General features: G+C 40.1%; 1 protein-coding gene across 3 annotated transcripts in view; it reads right to left on the reverse strand.

Annotated features, from left to right (window-relative positions):
- Window positions 1–17,042, reverse strand: part of TMTC1 (transmembrane O-mannosyltransferase targeting cadherins 1) — a 113,028-nt gene that overhangs the window by 36,457 nt on the left and 59,529 nt on the right. For all 3 annotated transcript variants that reach the window (XM_077469006.1, XM_077469007.1, XM_077469008.1), the window contains exons 10-14: window positions 13,170–13,337; window positions 12,983–13,096; window positions 11,537–11,680; window positions 10,558–10,666; window positions 8,429–8,531 (exon numbers count right to left, since the gene is read on the reverse strand). In XM_077469006.1, the coding sequence (XP_077325132.1) occupies window positions 8,429–8,531; window positions 10,558–10,666; window positions 11,537–11,680; window positions 12,983–13,096; window positions 13,170–13,337 (638 nt within the window). The remainder of the gene's footprint in view (window positions 1–8,428; window positions 8,532–10,557; window positions 10,667–11,536; window positions 11,681–12,982; window positions 13,097–13,169; window positions 13,338–17,042) is intronic.

The following is a 17,042-nucleotide window of genomic DNA, read 5'->3' on the forward strand; positions in this document are numbered from 1 at the left end:
GCTCTGCCCTCCCATACTCTGCTCTGCCCCCCCATACTCTGCTCTGCCCCGCCATACTCTGCTCTGCCCTGCCATACTCTGCTCTGCCCTGCCATACCCTGCCATACCCTGCTCTGCCCTGCCATACCCTGCTCTGCCCTGCCATGCTCTGCTCTGCCCTGCCATGCTCTGCTCTGCCCTGCCATGCTCTGCTCTGCCCTGCTATGCCCTGCCCTGCTATGCCCTGCCCTGCTATACTCTGCCCTGCCCTGCTATGCCCTGCTCTGCTATACCCTGCTATACTCTGCCCTGCAATACTATGCTATACTATACTCTGCCCTGCCCTGCAATACTATGCTATACTATACTCTGCCCTGCCCTGCAATACTCTGCCCTGCCCTGCAATACTCTGCCCTGCCCTGCAATACTCTGCCCTGCCCTGCAATGCCATGCCCTGCCCTGCAATACTCTGCCCTGCAATGCCATGCCCTGCCCTGCAATGCCATGCCCTGCCCTGCAATGCCATGCCCGCCAATACTCTGCCCTGCCCTGCAAAACTCTACCATGCCCTGCCCTGCAATGCCCTGCCCTGCAATGCCCGCCAATACTCTGCCCTGCCCTGCAATGCCCTGCCCTGCAATGCCCTGCCCTGCAAAGCCCGCCAATACTCTGCCCTGCCCTGCAATGCCCTGCCCTGCAATGCAATGCCCGCCAATACTCTGCCCTGCAATGCAATGCCCGCCAATACTCTGCCCTGCCCTGCAATGCCCGCCAATACTCTGCCATACAATACTCTGCCATACAATACTCTGCCATACAATACTCTCAAGGTTATCCAAAGGATGAATTAGCTAATCAAAAAAAAAAAAAAAAACACACTAGATTCATTAAAAAATAAAAATAAAAATAAATAATCGGATAGTCGTTGACTAATCGAAGAAATAATCGATAGATTAGTCGACAGACAAATTAATCGTTAGTTGCAGCTCTAGTCTGCATGCATTACAGCAATGGCTGCATTGCATTTCTGAGGGTTGGTTTCCTGATAACAGTGGACTGTGCAATGTGCATTGACACAACCACAGTGCTAATTGGAATCGCATGTGACAGTGGGACATAACAAGAGGACAACTAGGAGACAGGGCCAGCATATTGTCATCCTATAGCAGGAAGTGCCTGAATAAGGATCTTCATGGCAGGTTCACCAGGGATTATTTTACTGAAAGCTGCAGATTTTGAAATATTAAAAATGTACTTTTGATATCGACATGTTGAAAATAATATAAGATTTAAATGATTGAGTTTATATCTACTTTAACCACTTAAGGACCAGCCTCGTTTTGAGAATTTGTTGTTTACATGTTTAAAACAGTTTTTTTTGCTAGAAAATTACTTAGATCCCCAAAACATTATATATTGTTTTTTTCTAACACCCTAGAGTATAAAATGGCAGTCATTGCAATACTTTTTTTCACACCGTATTTGAGGTCTTACAAGCGCACTTTTTTGAATAAAAAAAATAAGAAAACAGTAAAGTTAGCCCAATTTTTTTTAATATTGTGAAAGATAATGTTACGCCAAGTAAATTGATACCCAAGATGTCATGCTTCAAAATTGCACCCACTCATGGAATGGCGTCAAACTTTTACCCTCAAAATAGGCGACGTTTAAAAAATGTTACAGGTTGCATGTTTTGAGTTACAGAGGAGGTCTAGGGCTAGAATTATTGCTCTCGCTCTAACGATTGCGGTGATACCTCACATGTGTGGTTTGACCACCATTTTCATATGCGGGCGGTACTCACGTATGCGTTCGCTTCTGCGCGTGAACTCGTCAGGGCGTTTAAAAAAAGTTTTCTTTCTTATTTATTTTACTTGATTTTATTTATTTTTACACTTTAAAAAAAATAAATAAATGTGGGTCACTTTTATTCCTATTACAAGGAATGTAAACATCCCTTGTAATAGAAAAAAGCATGACAGGTCCGCTTAAATATGAGATCTGGGGTCAAAAAGTCCTCAGATCTCATATTTGGACTTAAATGCAATAAACAAAAAATGTAATTTGAAAACATGACATTGAAAAAATTTGGCTTTAAGACATATGAGTGGAAGTGACATTTTGATGTTGCTTCCGCCCTGCAGTGTCATGGAGACGGGTGGGGGCCATCTTACCCTCACTCATCTCCATGCACAGCAAGTGAGAGGACGCCATCACATCCAGCAGCGTAGGGCACCCGGATCGTGGTGGGAGGGGGGGGGGGCCCTCTCCCTCTACCAATAAAAGTGATCTTGCAGCTTTTATCTTGTAGCCGATCGCCAGCTGAACACAGGTATACCGGGTCTATGGCAGATAGCTGCTGCCATAACAACGATATCCATCCCCAAAGTAGGGACGAACATCGGTGTGCAGCAGTCAGCAAGTGGTTAAGGGTTATTTCACACTGCTCCCTTGATAAAAACACATGCGTTTTTGGTGCATTTTGTAGTTTCTGACTCCAATCACGCACCTGTGAAACATGGACATGTGACTCAAAAAAAGCACACCAGAAACGCAACCGCTGTGCATTTTTTATGCATTTTCCATTCATTTTAATGGGGAGGTGCATTCTTGGTGTGCTTTGTAAACATACACCAAAAATGCAGCATGCAAGAATTTTAAAAATGCACCGCACCCGCAGCACATTGGTGTGAAGAGTTCTGTAGGATAAAAGTGGTATTAAAAGTTTGGCTTTAAAAAAAAAAAAATAATAATAATAATAACAAACATGTAATACTTACCTGCTCTGCGCAGTGGTTTTGAACAGACCGGCCCCAAATCTCTTCTTCTGGGGTCCCCTGCTAGCACTCCTGGCTTCTCCCCCTTGACCAGTCCCACAGTAGCAATGCTGGCTATGGGGGCACTGGTGGGTGCTTGTTCCCAAGTTGTGCACTATGCATTCATAAGACACATAGAGCCACAGTTTAGCCCTACCCCGTGATCTCTTCTTATTGGCTCACTGGCTATGACTGATAGCTGCCATCTCAGCCAATGAGGAGAGAGAGAGGCCCTGGATAGCCGAGGCTCTTATGCACATCGCTGGATTGAGAAGGATCTTAGATGAGTATTAGCGAGGGCTGTAGGGGAGAGCACCACACAGAAGGTTTTTTACCATAGAATGCACGAAGGTAAAAAACCTTCAGCCTTTACAACCACTCTAAAGATAATTTTTTTGTGCATTTGTGTTCCGCTTTCTCAACACCAAAAGAGAATAAAAAAACTGATCAGTGGTAAACGGCCTTAAGCCTAGGTTCACACTGCTGCAGGATTTAAATCATGCGAGTTCAGCTGAACTCGCACAATTTCATACCCTCATGCCAGTCCAACTTTGAGGGTGATTTCAGAGATATCTGTGCGGGTTACTGCACAGATGTCTATTGAAATCGCACCCAAAGTCGACAAAAGTAGTACAGAAACTACTTTAGGAAATCGGTATGGCACCGCAAAGTTGATTTGACATGTCATCAATGTTAACCTAGGCTAAGTCACACCACCTTTCAAAGATCTAACAATGCTGAAACATACAGTATTGTCCACAGCAATGAGACAATTTTTTATCATTATTCATATAGAGGCAAAATATTCTGCAATGTTGGAAAAATCGTTAAAAAAAGATTCTTATAATGTAACAAAAGGTAGAAACAAAGGCCTTGTGTAGAATGCCCCATACACACGGTCGGAATTTCCGACGGAAAATGTGCGATCGGATCATGTTGTCGGAAAATCCGACTGTGTGTGGGCTCCATCTGACTTTTTTCGTCAGATTTTCTGACGCACAAAGTTTGAGAGCTGGATCTAAAATTTATCAACAACAAAATCCAATCGCATAAATTCGAATCGTGTGTAGACAATTCCAACGGACAAAGTGCCACGCATGCTCAGAAGAAACTAAGAGACGAAAGCTATTGGCTACTGGCCTGTTTATAGTTCCGACGTACGTGTTTGACGTAACCTCATTCAGAACGATCGGAAATTCCGACAACTTTGTGCGACCGTGTGTATGCAAGAGTTTTGGCCAAAATCCGTCTGAAAAAATCTGATGGATTTTGTGGTCAGAATGTCCAGCCGTGTGTATGGGGCATTAGAGCTTATAATACAAGCGAGTAAGAGAATCATGAGTAGCAAGTGCTTATTTTTACAAAGGTCCTGCCAAATCTGAGTATAAACCAAAATAATTCTATAATAATGCTGCATGAAGAGGCCCCCCAGCTAGGGAGGGAAGCTGTTAATGAAATGCAGATGGACTGGATGTTGGTGAAATGGGATAACAATGTCTGGAGGGAATGTAATGACGGAGTATATAACATGTAATGAAAAGCATAAAAGATAAAGGCAATTATAGTAGAAGTACTTAAAGTGGGACTAAAGTCCTGTCGGTAAGGGTGGGAAATGTGAGTTTTCATCATAATATGCAAGTATGCACAGCATACCTGCACATTATGGCACACATACCTTAGAGAGTACCCTCCTTCAAAGCTGACAAGTTGAGGTATGCATTCTCTGCTATGTACTTGACGCTCCTTCCGGTTCCTGCCTCGCTTCCCCTTTGGCCACTGTGCAGCAACTAATGACTTTCCTCTTCACCAGTGCTGGGCAGTCCTTCCTTATTCAAATGACATCAGTTGCATTCTAAACTATGTTATACTGGGAGTGCAGGGTGCTGTGGTGACTCCTCAAGGGGTAGGCCTATGACACCCTGCACTCCCAAGAAATGGGTAGAATGATGCTGGGCATCAGCTAACCCAGAAAGCCAAGGACATTAGTGGCAGAAAGTAGACATGTGCAAAAGGAAAAAAATTCGTTTAGTTTTGTTTTGTTTTAATTCGTTAATTAATTAATTTCGTTTAGTTATATTCGTTAAATTCGTTTTCGGATTTCGATTCGTTTTCTACCGAATTCGAAAAATCGGTTGCATTTGAAAATATTTCTAAATTTGGAGACGTTGTAGTGCTAGTTCTATAGTGTTTGCATACCAAATGTGGTGTTTCTAGCTATAAGTGACCCCGAGATATGTGGCCCCAAAGTCGGGTCACAAAATGTCATTCTCTGCTGCAGAAAAGTACTTGGCATATTGCCCATATCTGGGGTCACTTGGTGGCAGGTGATGTGGCAAGTGGACAATCCACAACTTGATCACGTGGCACTCGTGACCGGCCACATGGCACTCGTGGCAGGTCACGTGGCACTCGTGGCAGGTGTCGTGGCAAGTGGACAATACACAACTTGTGGCAGGTGACGTGGCAAGTGGACAATACACAACTTGTGGCAGGTGACGTGGCAAGTGGACAAATACAATACACAACTTGTGGCAAGTGGACAATGACATACAGCATATGCACTTGCCTTGCAATCGACATCCGTGACTTCTTCAATCAGGCATGCTGACAACTTCATTGATACCATAAATATAAATGAAATAAGATGTGTGTGTTTTTTTTGCACTGGTACACTGCAAGTATGGAAAGTTGATGTGACAGATATTTATATATATAAGTAAGTATAAGTAACTAACCATCATCCAAAATTTCTAATTCAAATAGAAAAGATTAGAACAGAATAGAAAAAAAATATAATTTAATAGAATAAAATAGAAAGAACATACAACCATCTTCTGAAATTCTAATTTGAATAGAATAAATTTGAATTTCGAATAGTATGAATTCAAATTTTTTAATTAATTAATTTTAAATTTGGATAGAAAAGATTATAACAAAATAGAAAATAGACTAGAAAAACGATAGAACAGAATAGAATATATTATATTTTATTCTGTTCTGTTCTATTGTTTTTCTAGTCTATTCTTTTATATTCTATTAAAATCTTTTCTATTGAAATCAAAATCATTATATACTAAATTCGAATTTCGGAAGATGGTTATATATATATATATATATATATATATATATATATATATATATATATATATATATATATATATATATATATATATATATATATATATTTCTTTCCGACATTCGAATTTCGTATAGAATGAATTTGAATTTGAATAGAAAAGATTAGAATAGAAATAGAGAATAGACTAGAAAAACAATAGAACAGAATAGAATATATTATATTTTATCCTATTCTGTTCTATTGTTTTTATAGTCTATTCTTTTATAGTCTATTAAAACTTTTCTATTAAAGTCGAAATCATTATATACTAAATGTGAATTTGGGAAGATGGTTTTATATATATATATGTATATATATATATATAAAATTATTTATTTTTTCGACATTCGAATTTCGTATAGAATGAATTTGAATAGAAAAGAAGATGGTTGTATATTCTTTCTATTTTATTCTATTAAATTATATATTTTTTCTATTCTGTTCTAATCTTTTCTATTTGAATTAGAAAATTTTGAAAGATGTTTAGTTACTTATACTTATATATATATATATATCTGTCACATCAACTTTTCATACTTGCAGTGTACCAGTGGAAAAAAAACCACACACATCTTATTTCATTTATATTTATGGTATCAATGAAGTTGTCAGCATGCCTGATTGAAGAAGTGACGGATGTCGATCGCAAGGCAAGTGCATATGCTGTATGCTGTATGTCATTGTCTACTTGCCACAAGTTGTGTATTGTATTTGTCCACTTGCCACGTCACCTGCCACAAGTTGTATATTGTCCACTTGCCGCGACATCTGCCACGAGTGCCACGTGACCTGCCACAAGTGCCACGTGACCGGCCACGAGTGACCTGACATGAGTGCCATGTGACCGGCCACAAGACCAAGTTGTGGATTGTCCACTTGCCACGTCACCTGCCACCAAGTGACCCCAGATATGGGCAATATGCCAAGTACTTTTCTGCAGCAGAGAATGACATTTTGCGACCCGACTTTGGGGCCACGTATCTCGGGACCACTTATAGCTAGAAACCCCAAATTAGGTATGCAAAAACAGTAGACCTAGCACTACAACATCTCCAAATTTGGGGTATCTAGCACCAAGTGACCCTAAGTGACCCCGAGATACGTGGCCCCAAATTCAGGTCACAAAATGTGAAGCACTTTTCTGCAGCAGAGAATTACATTTTGCGACCCGACTTTGGGGCCACATATCTCGGGGTCACTTATAGCTAGAAACACCAAATTTGGTATGCAAACACAATCTATCGTTTTTCTAGTCTATTTTCTATTTTATTATAATCTTTTCTATCCAAATTTAAAATTAATTAATTAAAAAAATTTAAATTCATACTATTCGAAAATCCAAATTTATTCTATTTGAAATTTGATTTTCAGAAGATGGTTGTATATTCTTTCTATTTTATTCTATTAAATTATATTTTTTTCCAATCTTTTCTATTTGAATTAGAAATTTTGGAAGATGGTTAGTTACTTACTTATATACATCTATCACATCAACTTCTCATACTTGCAGTGTACCAGTGCAAAAAAACACACACATCTTATTTCATTTATATTTATCACATCAATGAAGTTATCAGCATGCCTGATTGAAGAAGTCACGGATGTCAATCGCAAGGCAAGTACATATGCTGTAAGTCATTGTCCACTTGCCACATCACCTGCCACAAGTTGTGTATTGTCCACTTGCCATGACACCTGCCACGAGTGCCACGTGACCTGCCACGAGTGCCACATGACCAAGTTGTGGATTGTCCACTTGCCACGTCACCTGCCACAAGTTGTGGGGTTCCTAGCACCAAGTGATCCCAAGATATGGACAATATGTCAAGTACTTTTCTGCAGAAGAGAATTACATTTTGCAACCCGACTTTGGGGCCACGTATCTTGGGGCCACTTGTAGCTAGGAACCCCAAATTTGGTATGCAAACACAATAGAACTACAAAATCACCAAATTTGGGGTTTCTAGCACCAAGTGACCCCGAGATACGTGGCCCCAAAGTCGGGTCGCAAAATGTCATTCTCTGCTGCAGAAAAGTGCTTGAGATTTTGCGACCCGACTTTGGGGCCCCATAACTCGGGGTCACTTGGAGCTAGAAACCACAAATTTGGAGATGTTGTAGTGCTAGTTTTGGGGTTTCTAGCTACAAGTGGCCCCAAGATACGTGGCCCCAAATTCGGGTCATTTTTCGAATTTGATTCGAATTTCGTCCGAATTCGGTTGAATTGGTTAGCATTGTAATTCGGTAATTCGGATGCATCCGAATGTCTGAATAATGAAAATTCGTCCCGAATTTCGATTCGGAACGAAACAATATTCACATGTCTAGCAGAAAGGAATAACTAAGTGGGACAACACAGAGAGCAGATTAAGAAGATACTACAGGGGACAATATGGGCGACAACGCAGAAAGCAGATTGGTGTTACAGCAAAAATTGCTTTTTAATAAGAAAAAAACCTCTTGGGGAACCTTTTAAAGTTGGGCTTTAATTACAATAAAGAGAAAGGTTACTCACCAAAATCCACCAAGAACACTCCATAATTGTTTTGCAAGTCTGAGCTGTCTGGACAATTCTTGATTCCGGTCACATAGACTTCTTCTGCTTCCTGCTGACGTTTCTGAAGAGATTGAGGGAGACCCAACAGTAACACTCTTAGATGTAGTCTCAGGATGATTTCAATCTCAGTGAAGTTAAACAACTGTATTGAGTTGCATTTGTCAATACATAAAGAAGCCTGGACATACGTTAATAATTTACAGTGGCATTAGTAATAACCTACGCATTGCCTGTTTTTTCCACAGTAAATCCCCACTAATCGAGAGCCTTATTGGGCTACATTTTCACCTTGGATATTGCATGAAATTTGTAAGTTCTCCCTGGGCATCTTTTCCCACAATGCTAACACTCATAGAATAATAGGCTTCCATGCAAAATTGGTGAGGCAAAATTGGTGAGGCTGCAAGAAGTTGTTCTTCTGAAGGCTCCTTAGTCAAACAGGGAATTTAGTAGAGCTGTAGCCCATAGCCAACCCAGCTCGTTGTTCTCCACATTCCTCCTTCAGATCCAGCAGTCTGTGTAGCCATCTCTGTTCCTGACCTCTTTCAGGAATAGCATGCCTGACCTCAGACTGCATTAATGAATTCTATTGCATACGCACACATTGAAGTGGTTGTAAACCTCAGACATGAAATATGAACAAAGCATCCCTCTATTGTGTGCACGTGTCTCAGTTAAGAGCACGGAGTGTCACTTTTGCCTGCTGTTTCATTCCTTTGCTATCAGCATCTGTCACTTGTGACAAGTTTTTCTGACACCAAGAGAAAAATGGTGACAGGGAAGGGACCTCCAGCTGATTGACAGCCTCAGCTCTGTTCCTGTGTGCTGTGTGTATGGGGTGTGGGGGGGGGGGGGTCCCTTCTCTACAATCAGCTGTCAGAGCTCTCCTCACTGAGCTCTCCAGAGTGTAACTTCAGCTCTATGCCCCCTTTTTTTCTGAACTCTCAGACAAGCTTTAAAATTCAGTCATTTTAATGGATGTAGAGAAGAAAGGGCTACATATAAACAGATACAACTTATGTAGGAGGATTTGTTTCATCTCGGTGTACAACCACTTTAAATACAGCATAACGTCAATTTCCAGGTTTTGCTCTATAAATCCCGGAATAAGTATCAGAAAAATGGTTGGAACAATGATAATGAGTGGTGCACATTGCAGAATGTCAAACCAATTTCTAAGGCTCCAGAAAAAAATGGCATAAAGAGTGCTAGTTAATTGTGATTCTAAGGAAGCGTTAATCGCTCATCAAATAACTGAATCAAACAGTCAACGTATTTCAGGGATCTGGACACTATTTCTTCATCAGGGCTATAAAAAGTGAAAAGCAGAATGCAAATCCAAGTGAAAATATTTATACGAAGGGAGAGTGTTGAGATCCCTGAAATATGTTGACTGTTTTATTTAATTATTTGGTGAACAATTAAAACTTCCTTGGACTCACGTTTGGTTTGGTTGTCTTTTTGTGATCTTTTTTTCTTTCTCCATAGTTCCAGGTCACTTGATTGGAAGCCCAGCTGTTCCATTCTCATGGGATCCCTGCATCTTTGCATTTTCCTCTTTTTGGAATCAGAAATATGCTCAGAAGTTGAATTACAAGGTATGTGCTCTGTCAGGGTTAGATTCTAAATGGTAAAATGCCAGATAAGCATAAAGACCGGGAAGGTCAGAGTGTACATACTTGTTCAAGGTCAGTGACTCAAAGTGCTAAAGCAGTAGGGTTAGCATGACAGCCAAGCAATTAGCATTTTATTCAGTGGGAGAGCTCAGCAATGACAGTTTTCTTGTCTTCCATGTGTAAAGGTCTGTGTCAATGGGCTTTTGCTGGTTTTCAACTGGTTTTGCATTCCCATACAAGTCTAAAGGAATGCAAAGCTGCTTAAAGCTGGTCAAATGCAGGTCAGAAGGAGGTCAACTGCAGGTAAAATACACCTATCATTTAATTCTGAATGATCTAATAAGTGTCTCGAAATGATAAACTGAACAACATACATCTGCCATTGATGAAAGCCCCAAAACCAATCAACACAAGCACCTACTTTAACAACGATAGTAACAAGGAACGAGAATGTTAGAAAGAGATTCTCACCTGATCGGCCAGAAGTGATCCCAGACTGGAATAGGCATCTGCAAAATATGGACCGTAAAGAATGGATTCCTTCAGACGAAGCTCTGCTTCCTCATTCCGCCCCTGTGTCCTACAGCAGAGACACAGTCACATTACTAACAATTTTTACTGCTAACATTTTCCCAACTACCTAATACACTGACCTAAAAACAAAGGACTGTCATGATGTTAAAAATGATTATGGTGCCATCTGTAAAATTATTGTTTATATGAGCCATTGACATAAAGCAGAGCCTAACAGGAGCTATGTACTATGACCAGACACAGAAATAATCTGAATATTAGCCAGTGTGGGTCTTCAGTTATGCCAACGACAGTAGTCCATGGAGACCACTGCCCTCTTGTCTCTATTCCACTCAAGTGAGTCACCTTGAAGGTCACATAGATCACTTTAGCATTTGAAATGTAGGTCATAAGATATCTACTTTAGATAGCTGTGAACATCGGCACTGTAAAGCTTCTGTCGGCCTTCCTCTCTAGCTGAGCCAAGAAATACAATCAAGGCTGGAAATGCACATATTTTAATTACAGAAAGTGACATATAATTTTTGAGACCAAGGAGAGGGGGAGCGTTTCCAATGAGGAAGTGACTGCTCTGGTTTCAACAGAATTGTGGCCTCCAGCAAGAAGAAACAGGAGCAGGCTGGAGGCAATTTATAGCACACATACATTTTGGTAGCATAATTATTAATGCAGACTGTATGCTCTTTTGTTAAAGAACATTAATCATTATCAAACTGATATACATAAAGTTCCCTTTAAATTGGACAGTAACTAACAGAATGCACTGACCTTTAGCAACCAATAGAAAATCAACTCCCATATTCCTGACTGCTCTAATCCAATGAGAGGCTATATCTGATTGGCTTGTATGGGCTATGAATTTTGGTCGTCGTTGGTATCTTTGTAATAACCCAATGATGGGCAGATTTTTCCTCACCGAAGCAGGTTGCCAAGATTGAAGAGCGCCCGGCTGTGTTGCGGGCTGATTGCCAGGGCCTTTCGGTAATATTCCTCGGCTGCAGTGGCATTGGTGGTCAATGTGCCAAGGTTGTTGAGGGCGCTTGAGTGTTGTTTGTATAAGCTAGGGATAGGGAAACACACAAGAGACTCAAGTTGACCTTACAATGCATGAATATAAAAATATAGTATATAAGTTAACATTAAAGCTGAAACTGTCCTTTGCAACTATTTCCTCCGTAAAATATTGAGGCCTGAAATATGGTGTGCTAGCTTTTTCTCTCACAAATAAACTGTAAACATGTCTGCCCTTATTCATCTTCAATACTTCGTTGGTTGATGTGGTTAGTAGTTTACACAATAAGGCTCCATTCACATCTCACAAAGTGTGAATATGCGTTCCTGCTTGCAATTTTTTTAGCGCAATTTTCACACGTTTCCACATGTCAAGCATAGCATTTGTAGTGGCAAAGAAGCTCAGGGACCAAATTTTGTATGAGCCAAGTGCAATTTTTCATGTGTGTTTTTCTGCAATTATTGCACGGTTTGTTACACGTCAATCACAGCAAAATCGCACTGCATTTGGGGTACCATTAAGAATAAATGGCATCCAAATACACACTGTGCATTTTGTCATGATTTCAGTGCAATTTGAAGACGATTACAAAAAGTGCTAGATGTAAAAAGGGCATAAAAGTTTCATTTTTTTTCAGTTTACGGAAAATGGCCAGGATGCTGTTTCAAGTTGGACCAAAAGGCATTTTCTGTAAAGTCCAAAGTTTCTTTCCGAGGCACATGGAAGGCCCTCTTTTTTGACAAACCCCTTTCTTCCAGCACATTTGGCTCCAAAAGGGCATTTGAAAATAAACTGTTCATCCAAAATAAAATAAAAATATTTACCTCGGGCTGACACTTCTGTGAGGCACAGGTGACATTGACGTGCTTTCTGCCATAACTGGGAACTCAAAATCCCATAAGTATGCAATGGGCTGTGGAGTGCATCGTTGCAGGATTTCGAGTTCCTGGCTCTGATGGGAGGTACGGTAACCTCACTTTCTGGAAGCACCAAAGCCAAAGTTTGAGGTAAGGTTTTTTTTTTTTTTGGGCGGGGGGCTTGTTTACAAATGGCTGTTTAAAGGCATTTGTGTTGAAGGGGCAGGGGGTTGTCAAAAAAGTGCACCTTCCATTTGCCAGGGGACAGGTAGTTGAGCTCTCAGGCAACAATGGAAGCAAATATATGGCAAAACAGTCTTTGGTCCCTTTCTCCCAGAAGCTTTTTGGAACTAAACTGCAAATAATATCCTTGAAATTTTGATTTGGCTTGGGACATTCAAATTCATGAAAATAGGTCCACATCTAACATCATTCAAATTTTGGAATCAAATCTAGTGTTCAATAACTAATACCTGATAAATACGGGAGTTACCTCAGGACAGTCTTGTAGTGGTTTATGGCCTCCTCTTTTCGGTTTTGGTCCTTCAGGAAATTGGCATAGTTATAGTGAACCTTGGCATTGTGTGGCAGGGTCTGCACACCGGACCTGTGACAATAAAAGTTGTGAGGAAGGTCATAGACTGAGATCAGAAAATCCGGTCAGTCAGTGCGGTACACACCTGAACAGAGCCTCCCGAGACCGCCAGCACTCACTCTGTGACATGGATTTCCAGGAAAAGAGAAGCAGCAGAAGGAAAAAGATAAAGATGATAGCAGAAGATCCACGTGGGCCACTTCGGCTGTAAAGGACCTTCATTCCATAGACACATAGGATGCAAAAGCCCATACTGCAAATAACAAAACAATCAGGTTTGCCAAACAGGGTTTTCTAGTGTTCCTGTAGATGTACAAATTGCCTTCCTAAACCTATAATCTTCACCCTTCAGCTGAATCCTTAAAATATATGTAAGCCTTTTATTGTGATTGGCATTATGCCTCACTGTATACAGGTTTAATAACATTTTGAGTCCCGCTAAGTTCTATTTTAAAATGGCATTGCACTCAACAGTTCTGTCGGGTCCCTTGGGCATTATGTTTACTTTTGACTGCAATGGTAACACAAATGATCTGTTAGAAGTGATCTGATGCTGCACAGCTGTATCAGGGGGTCTAGATCATACATCAGTAGCCTCCATACACACACACACACAGCTGTGCTCATACGTTTACATACCCTGGCAGAATTGATGATTTCTTGGCCATTTTACAGAGAACATGAATAACACAAAACATTTCTTTCACTCATGGTTAATAAATGGCTTCAGCCAAACACCAATCAACTGTGTTTACTCTTTTTAAATCATAATGACAGCAGAAACTACCCAAATGACCCTGATCAAAAATTTACATACCCTGGTGATTTTGGCCTGATAACATGCACACAAGTTGACACAAAGGGGGTTGAATGGCTAATAAAGGTAACGATCCTCACCTGTGATCTGCTTGCTTGTAATTAGTGTGTGTGTATAAAAGGTCAGTGTGTTTCTGGACTCCTGACAGACCCTTGCATGTTTCATCCAGTGCTACACTGATGTTTCTGGAATCTGATCCATGGGGAAAGCAAAACAATTGTCAAAGAATCAACTGTATAAAACAGAAAAGGGATATAAAAAGATATCCAAGGAATTAAGAATGCCAATCAGCAGTGTTCAAACTCTAATGAAGAAGTGGAAAATGAGGGATTCTGTTGAAACAAAACCACGGTCAGGTAGACCAACTAAAATTTCAGCCACAACTGCCAGGAAAATTGTTCGGGATGCAAAAAAAACCCCACAAACAACTTCAGGTGAAATACAGGACTCTCTGAAAACACGTGTTGTGGCTGTTTCAAGATGCACAATAAGGAGGCACTTGAAGAAAGATGGGCTGCATGGTCGAGTCGCCAGAAGAAAGCCATTACTACACAAATGCCACAAAGTATCCTGCTTACAATACGCCAAACAGCACAGAAACAAGCCTCAAACCTTCTGGCACAAAGTCATTTGGAGTGATGAGACCAAAATTTAGCATTTTGACCACAACCATAAACACTATATTTGGAGGGGAGTCAACAAGGCCTACGATGAAAGGTACGGGAGTGGATTGCTGATGTTTTGGGGATGTGTGAGCTACAATGGCACAGGAAATTTGGTCAAAATTGTTGGCAAGATCAATGCAGTATGTTATAAAAAAATACTGGAGAAACATTTGCATTCATCAGCTAGGAAGCTGCGCATGAGACGCACTTGGACATTCAAACATGACAATGATCCAAAACATAAGCCCAAGTCTACCTGTCATTGGCTACACCAGAATAAAGTGAAGGTTCTGGAGTGGCCATCTCAGTCTCCTGATCTCAATATAACTGAGCCACTCTGGGGAGATCTCAAAACGTGCAGTTCATACAAGACAGCCCAAGAATTAACAGGAACTGGAGGCTTTTTGCCAAGAGGAATGAGAAGATAAAGAGACTCATCCACAAATACCACAAAAGACTTCATGCTGTCATTGATGTTAAAGGGGGCAATACATGGTATTAAGAACTGGGGTATGTAAACTTTTGATGAGGGACATCTGGGTAGTTTCTGTTGTGATTATGATTTAAAAGAGTACAACTGTATAATATATATATATATATATATATATATATATATATATATATATATATATATATATATATATATATATATATATATATATATATATATATATATATATATTATAGTATTTGTTACAATACATAAAAAAAAAAAATCTCCATAGATTATCCAGATTTGCGTTTTCTGTGTAATCATCAAACGCTCATGTAAGTGAACTCAACCTCATGGAGTCGCTGTAAAGGTGTCTCTGTTCTGCTAATTGTGTTCTTGCAAACATTAAATGATCTTACCAAATTTTAAAAATTTACGCAAACCGATTATTTTTTTCTGCATGGGTTGGAATGGGAATAAAGGTGTCCTAAATTAAATTGTAAATATTCACTTTAAAATTTTGTTAACCTCCCTGGCGGTACGATTATTTCGGATTTTAGGTGCTAAAAGCGGTACCATTATTTTGCATGAAAATTTGGCGTTTTATATTGTAGTCCTGCAATTCTTAGGAATAACTCTCTTAAATCTGTCCAAACCAGAGTCTAGCAGACATCCCGGGTATGATAAAGTTTGAAAAATTAAATCATAAATTATAATATAATAAATAATTATAAATAATTGTACCAAATAATAACATAACAATAATAAAAATTATTCAATAATGTAATCAAATCAAAAACACTGAAATTTGCTCAGTTGCAGAATTGTCACTGTCATTACTTTTCAGTATTTGATGACGGATCTACCCACAAATCGCTATCGCTCAATTCTGCAAGTGATTCTAATTTATTATCGCTGTTTTCTAGCTGGTCTAAAATCATTTTTGATGTACAATGACAGTTTTGGTTGCTATGGGCAATCTCCAGTTTCCAGGCATAAAGAACAGTTTTTATTATATAAAACTACATGCAGGACACTGGGCAGACCACTAGGGACAACGGGGATGTGAAATATTTACATACAGCAATGTAATCTGTAAGATTACATTATACTGTATGTTTACTGTTTGTTTCACTTTTTGAATTTGGCGCCGATCTCCGTGCCCGTGCGTCACAACGCTCGCAGGGCACGGAGATCGGCGATGTAATGCATCGAGCGAGACACGGCTCGCTCGTACAGCGGGGATACAAAGCTGGATCCGAGGGAGAAGGTAAGTAAACCTCCTCCTGGATCCAGCGATGCAGTCCCGAGTCTGGCTCGGGGATACCGCTTTTGGTATGAAAAATCCACCCCGAGTCAGACTCGGGAATACCGTCAGGGGGGTTAAATTACACGTTTTCACACTTATGTGAAATTAGTTTAATCAGCAGACTTTGACAGTTCTTTTTTGGGTTGCATATCGTTGGGCTGCTTTAATTAACAACAGTTGCGTTAATTACAGGAAAATACATGATTTTTTTCCAAATTTCATGCTAAATGAAACCAAGAAAATAAAAATATACAGTATCTATCCAAATCTGTTATCAAATTGAAGCCTTATCTGTCCTAATGCCGTGTACACATGACTGGACTCTCCAGCAGACTAGTTCCGGTGGTTTTCCCAATAGACTGTTCAGCGGAGTTCCGATGGACTTTCCGAACGAACAGACTTGGCCACACACTATCACACCAAAGTCCAACGGATTTGAATGTGATGATGTACGATCGGACTAGAATAAGGAAGTTCATAGCTAGTAGCCAATAGCTGCCCTAGCGTCGGTTTTCATCCATCGGACTAGCATACAAACTGATTTTTGGACCGGACTCGAGTCCATTGGAAAGATTTGAAACATGTTCTAAATCTAAAGTCCGTCTGATTTTACGACAGCAAAGGTCTGATGAAGCCCACACAGGATCGAATTGTCCAGCGGACTAGTTCCGTCGGACCTTTGCTGTGGAAATGCGTGTACACGGCATTAGGAGACATAATTGTAATGAAAAAAA

This window comes from Lithobates pipiens, unplaced genomic scaffold, assembly GCF_037356315.1.
Source record: "Lithobates pipiens isolate NorthernLeopardFrog02 unplaced genomic scaffold, aLitPip1_a1.2 Scaffold_8, whole genome shotgun sequence".
Lineage (NCBI taxonomy): Eukaryota > Metazoa > Chordata > Amphibia > Anura > Ranidae > Lithobates > Lithobates pipiens.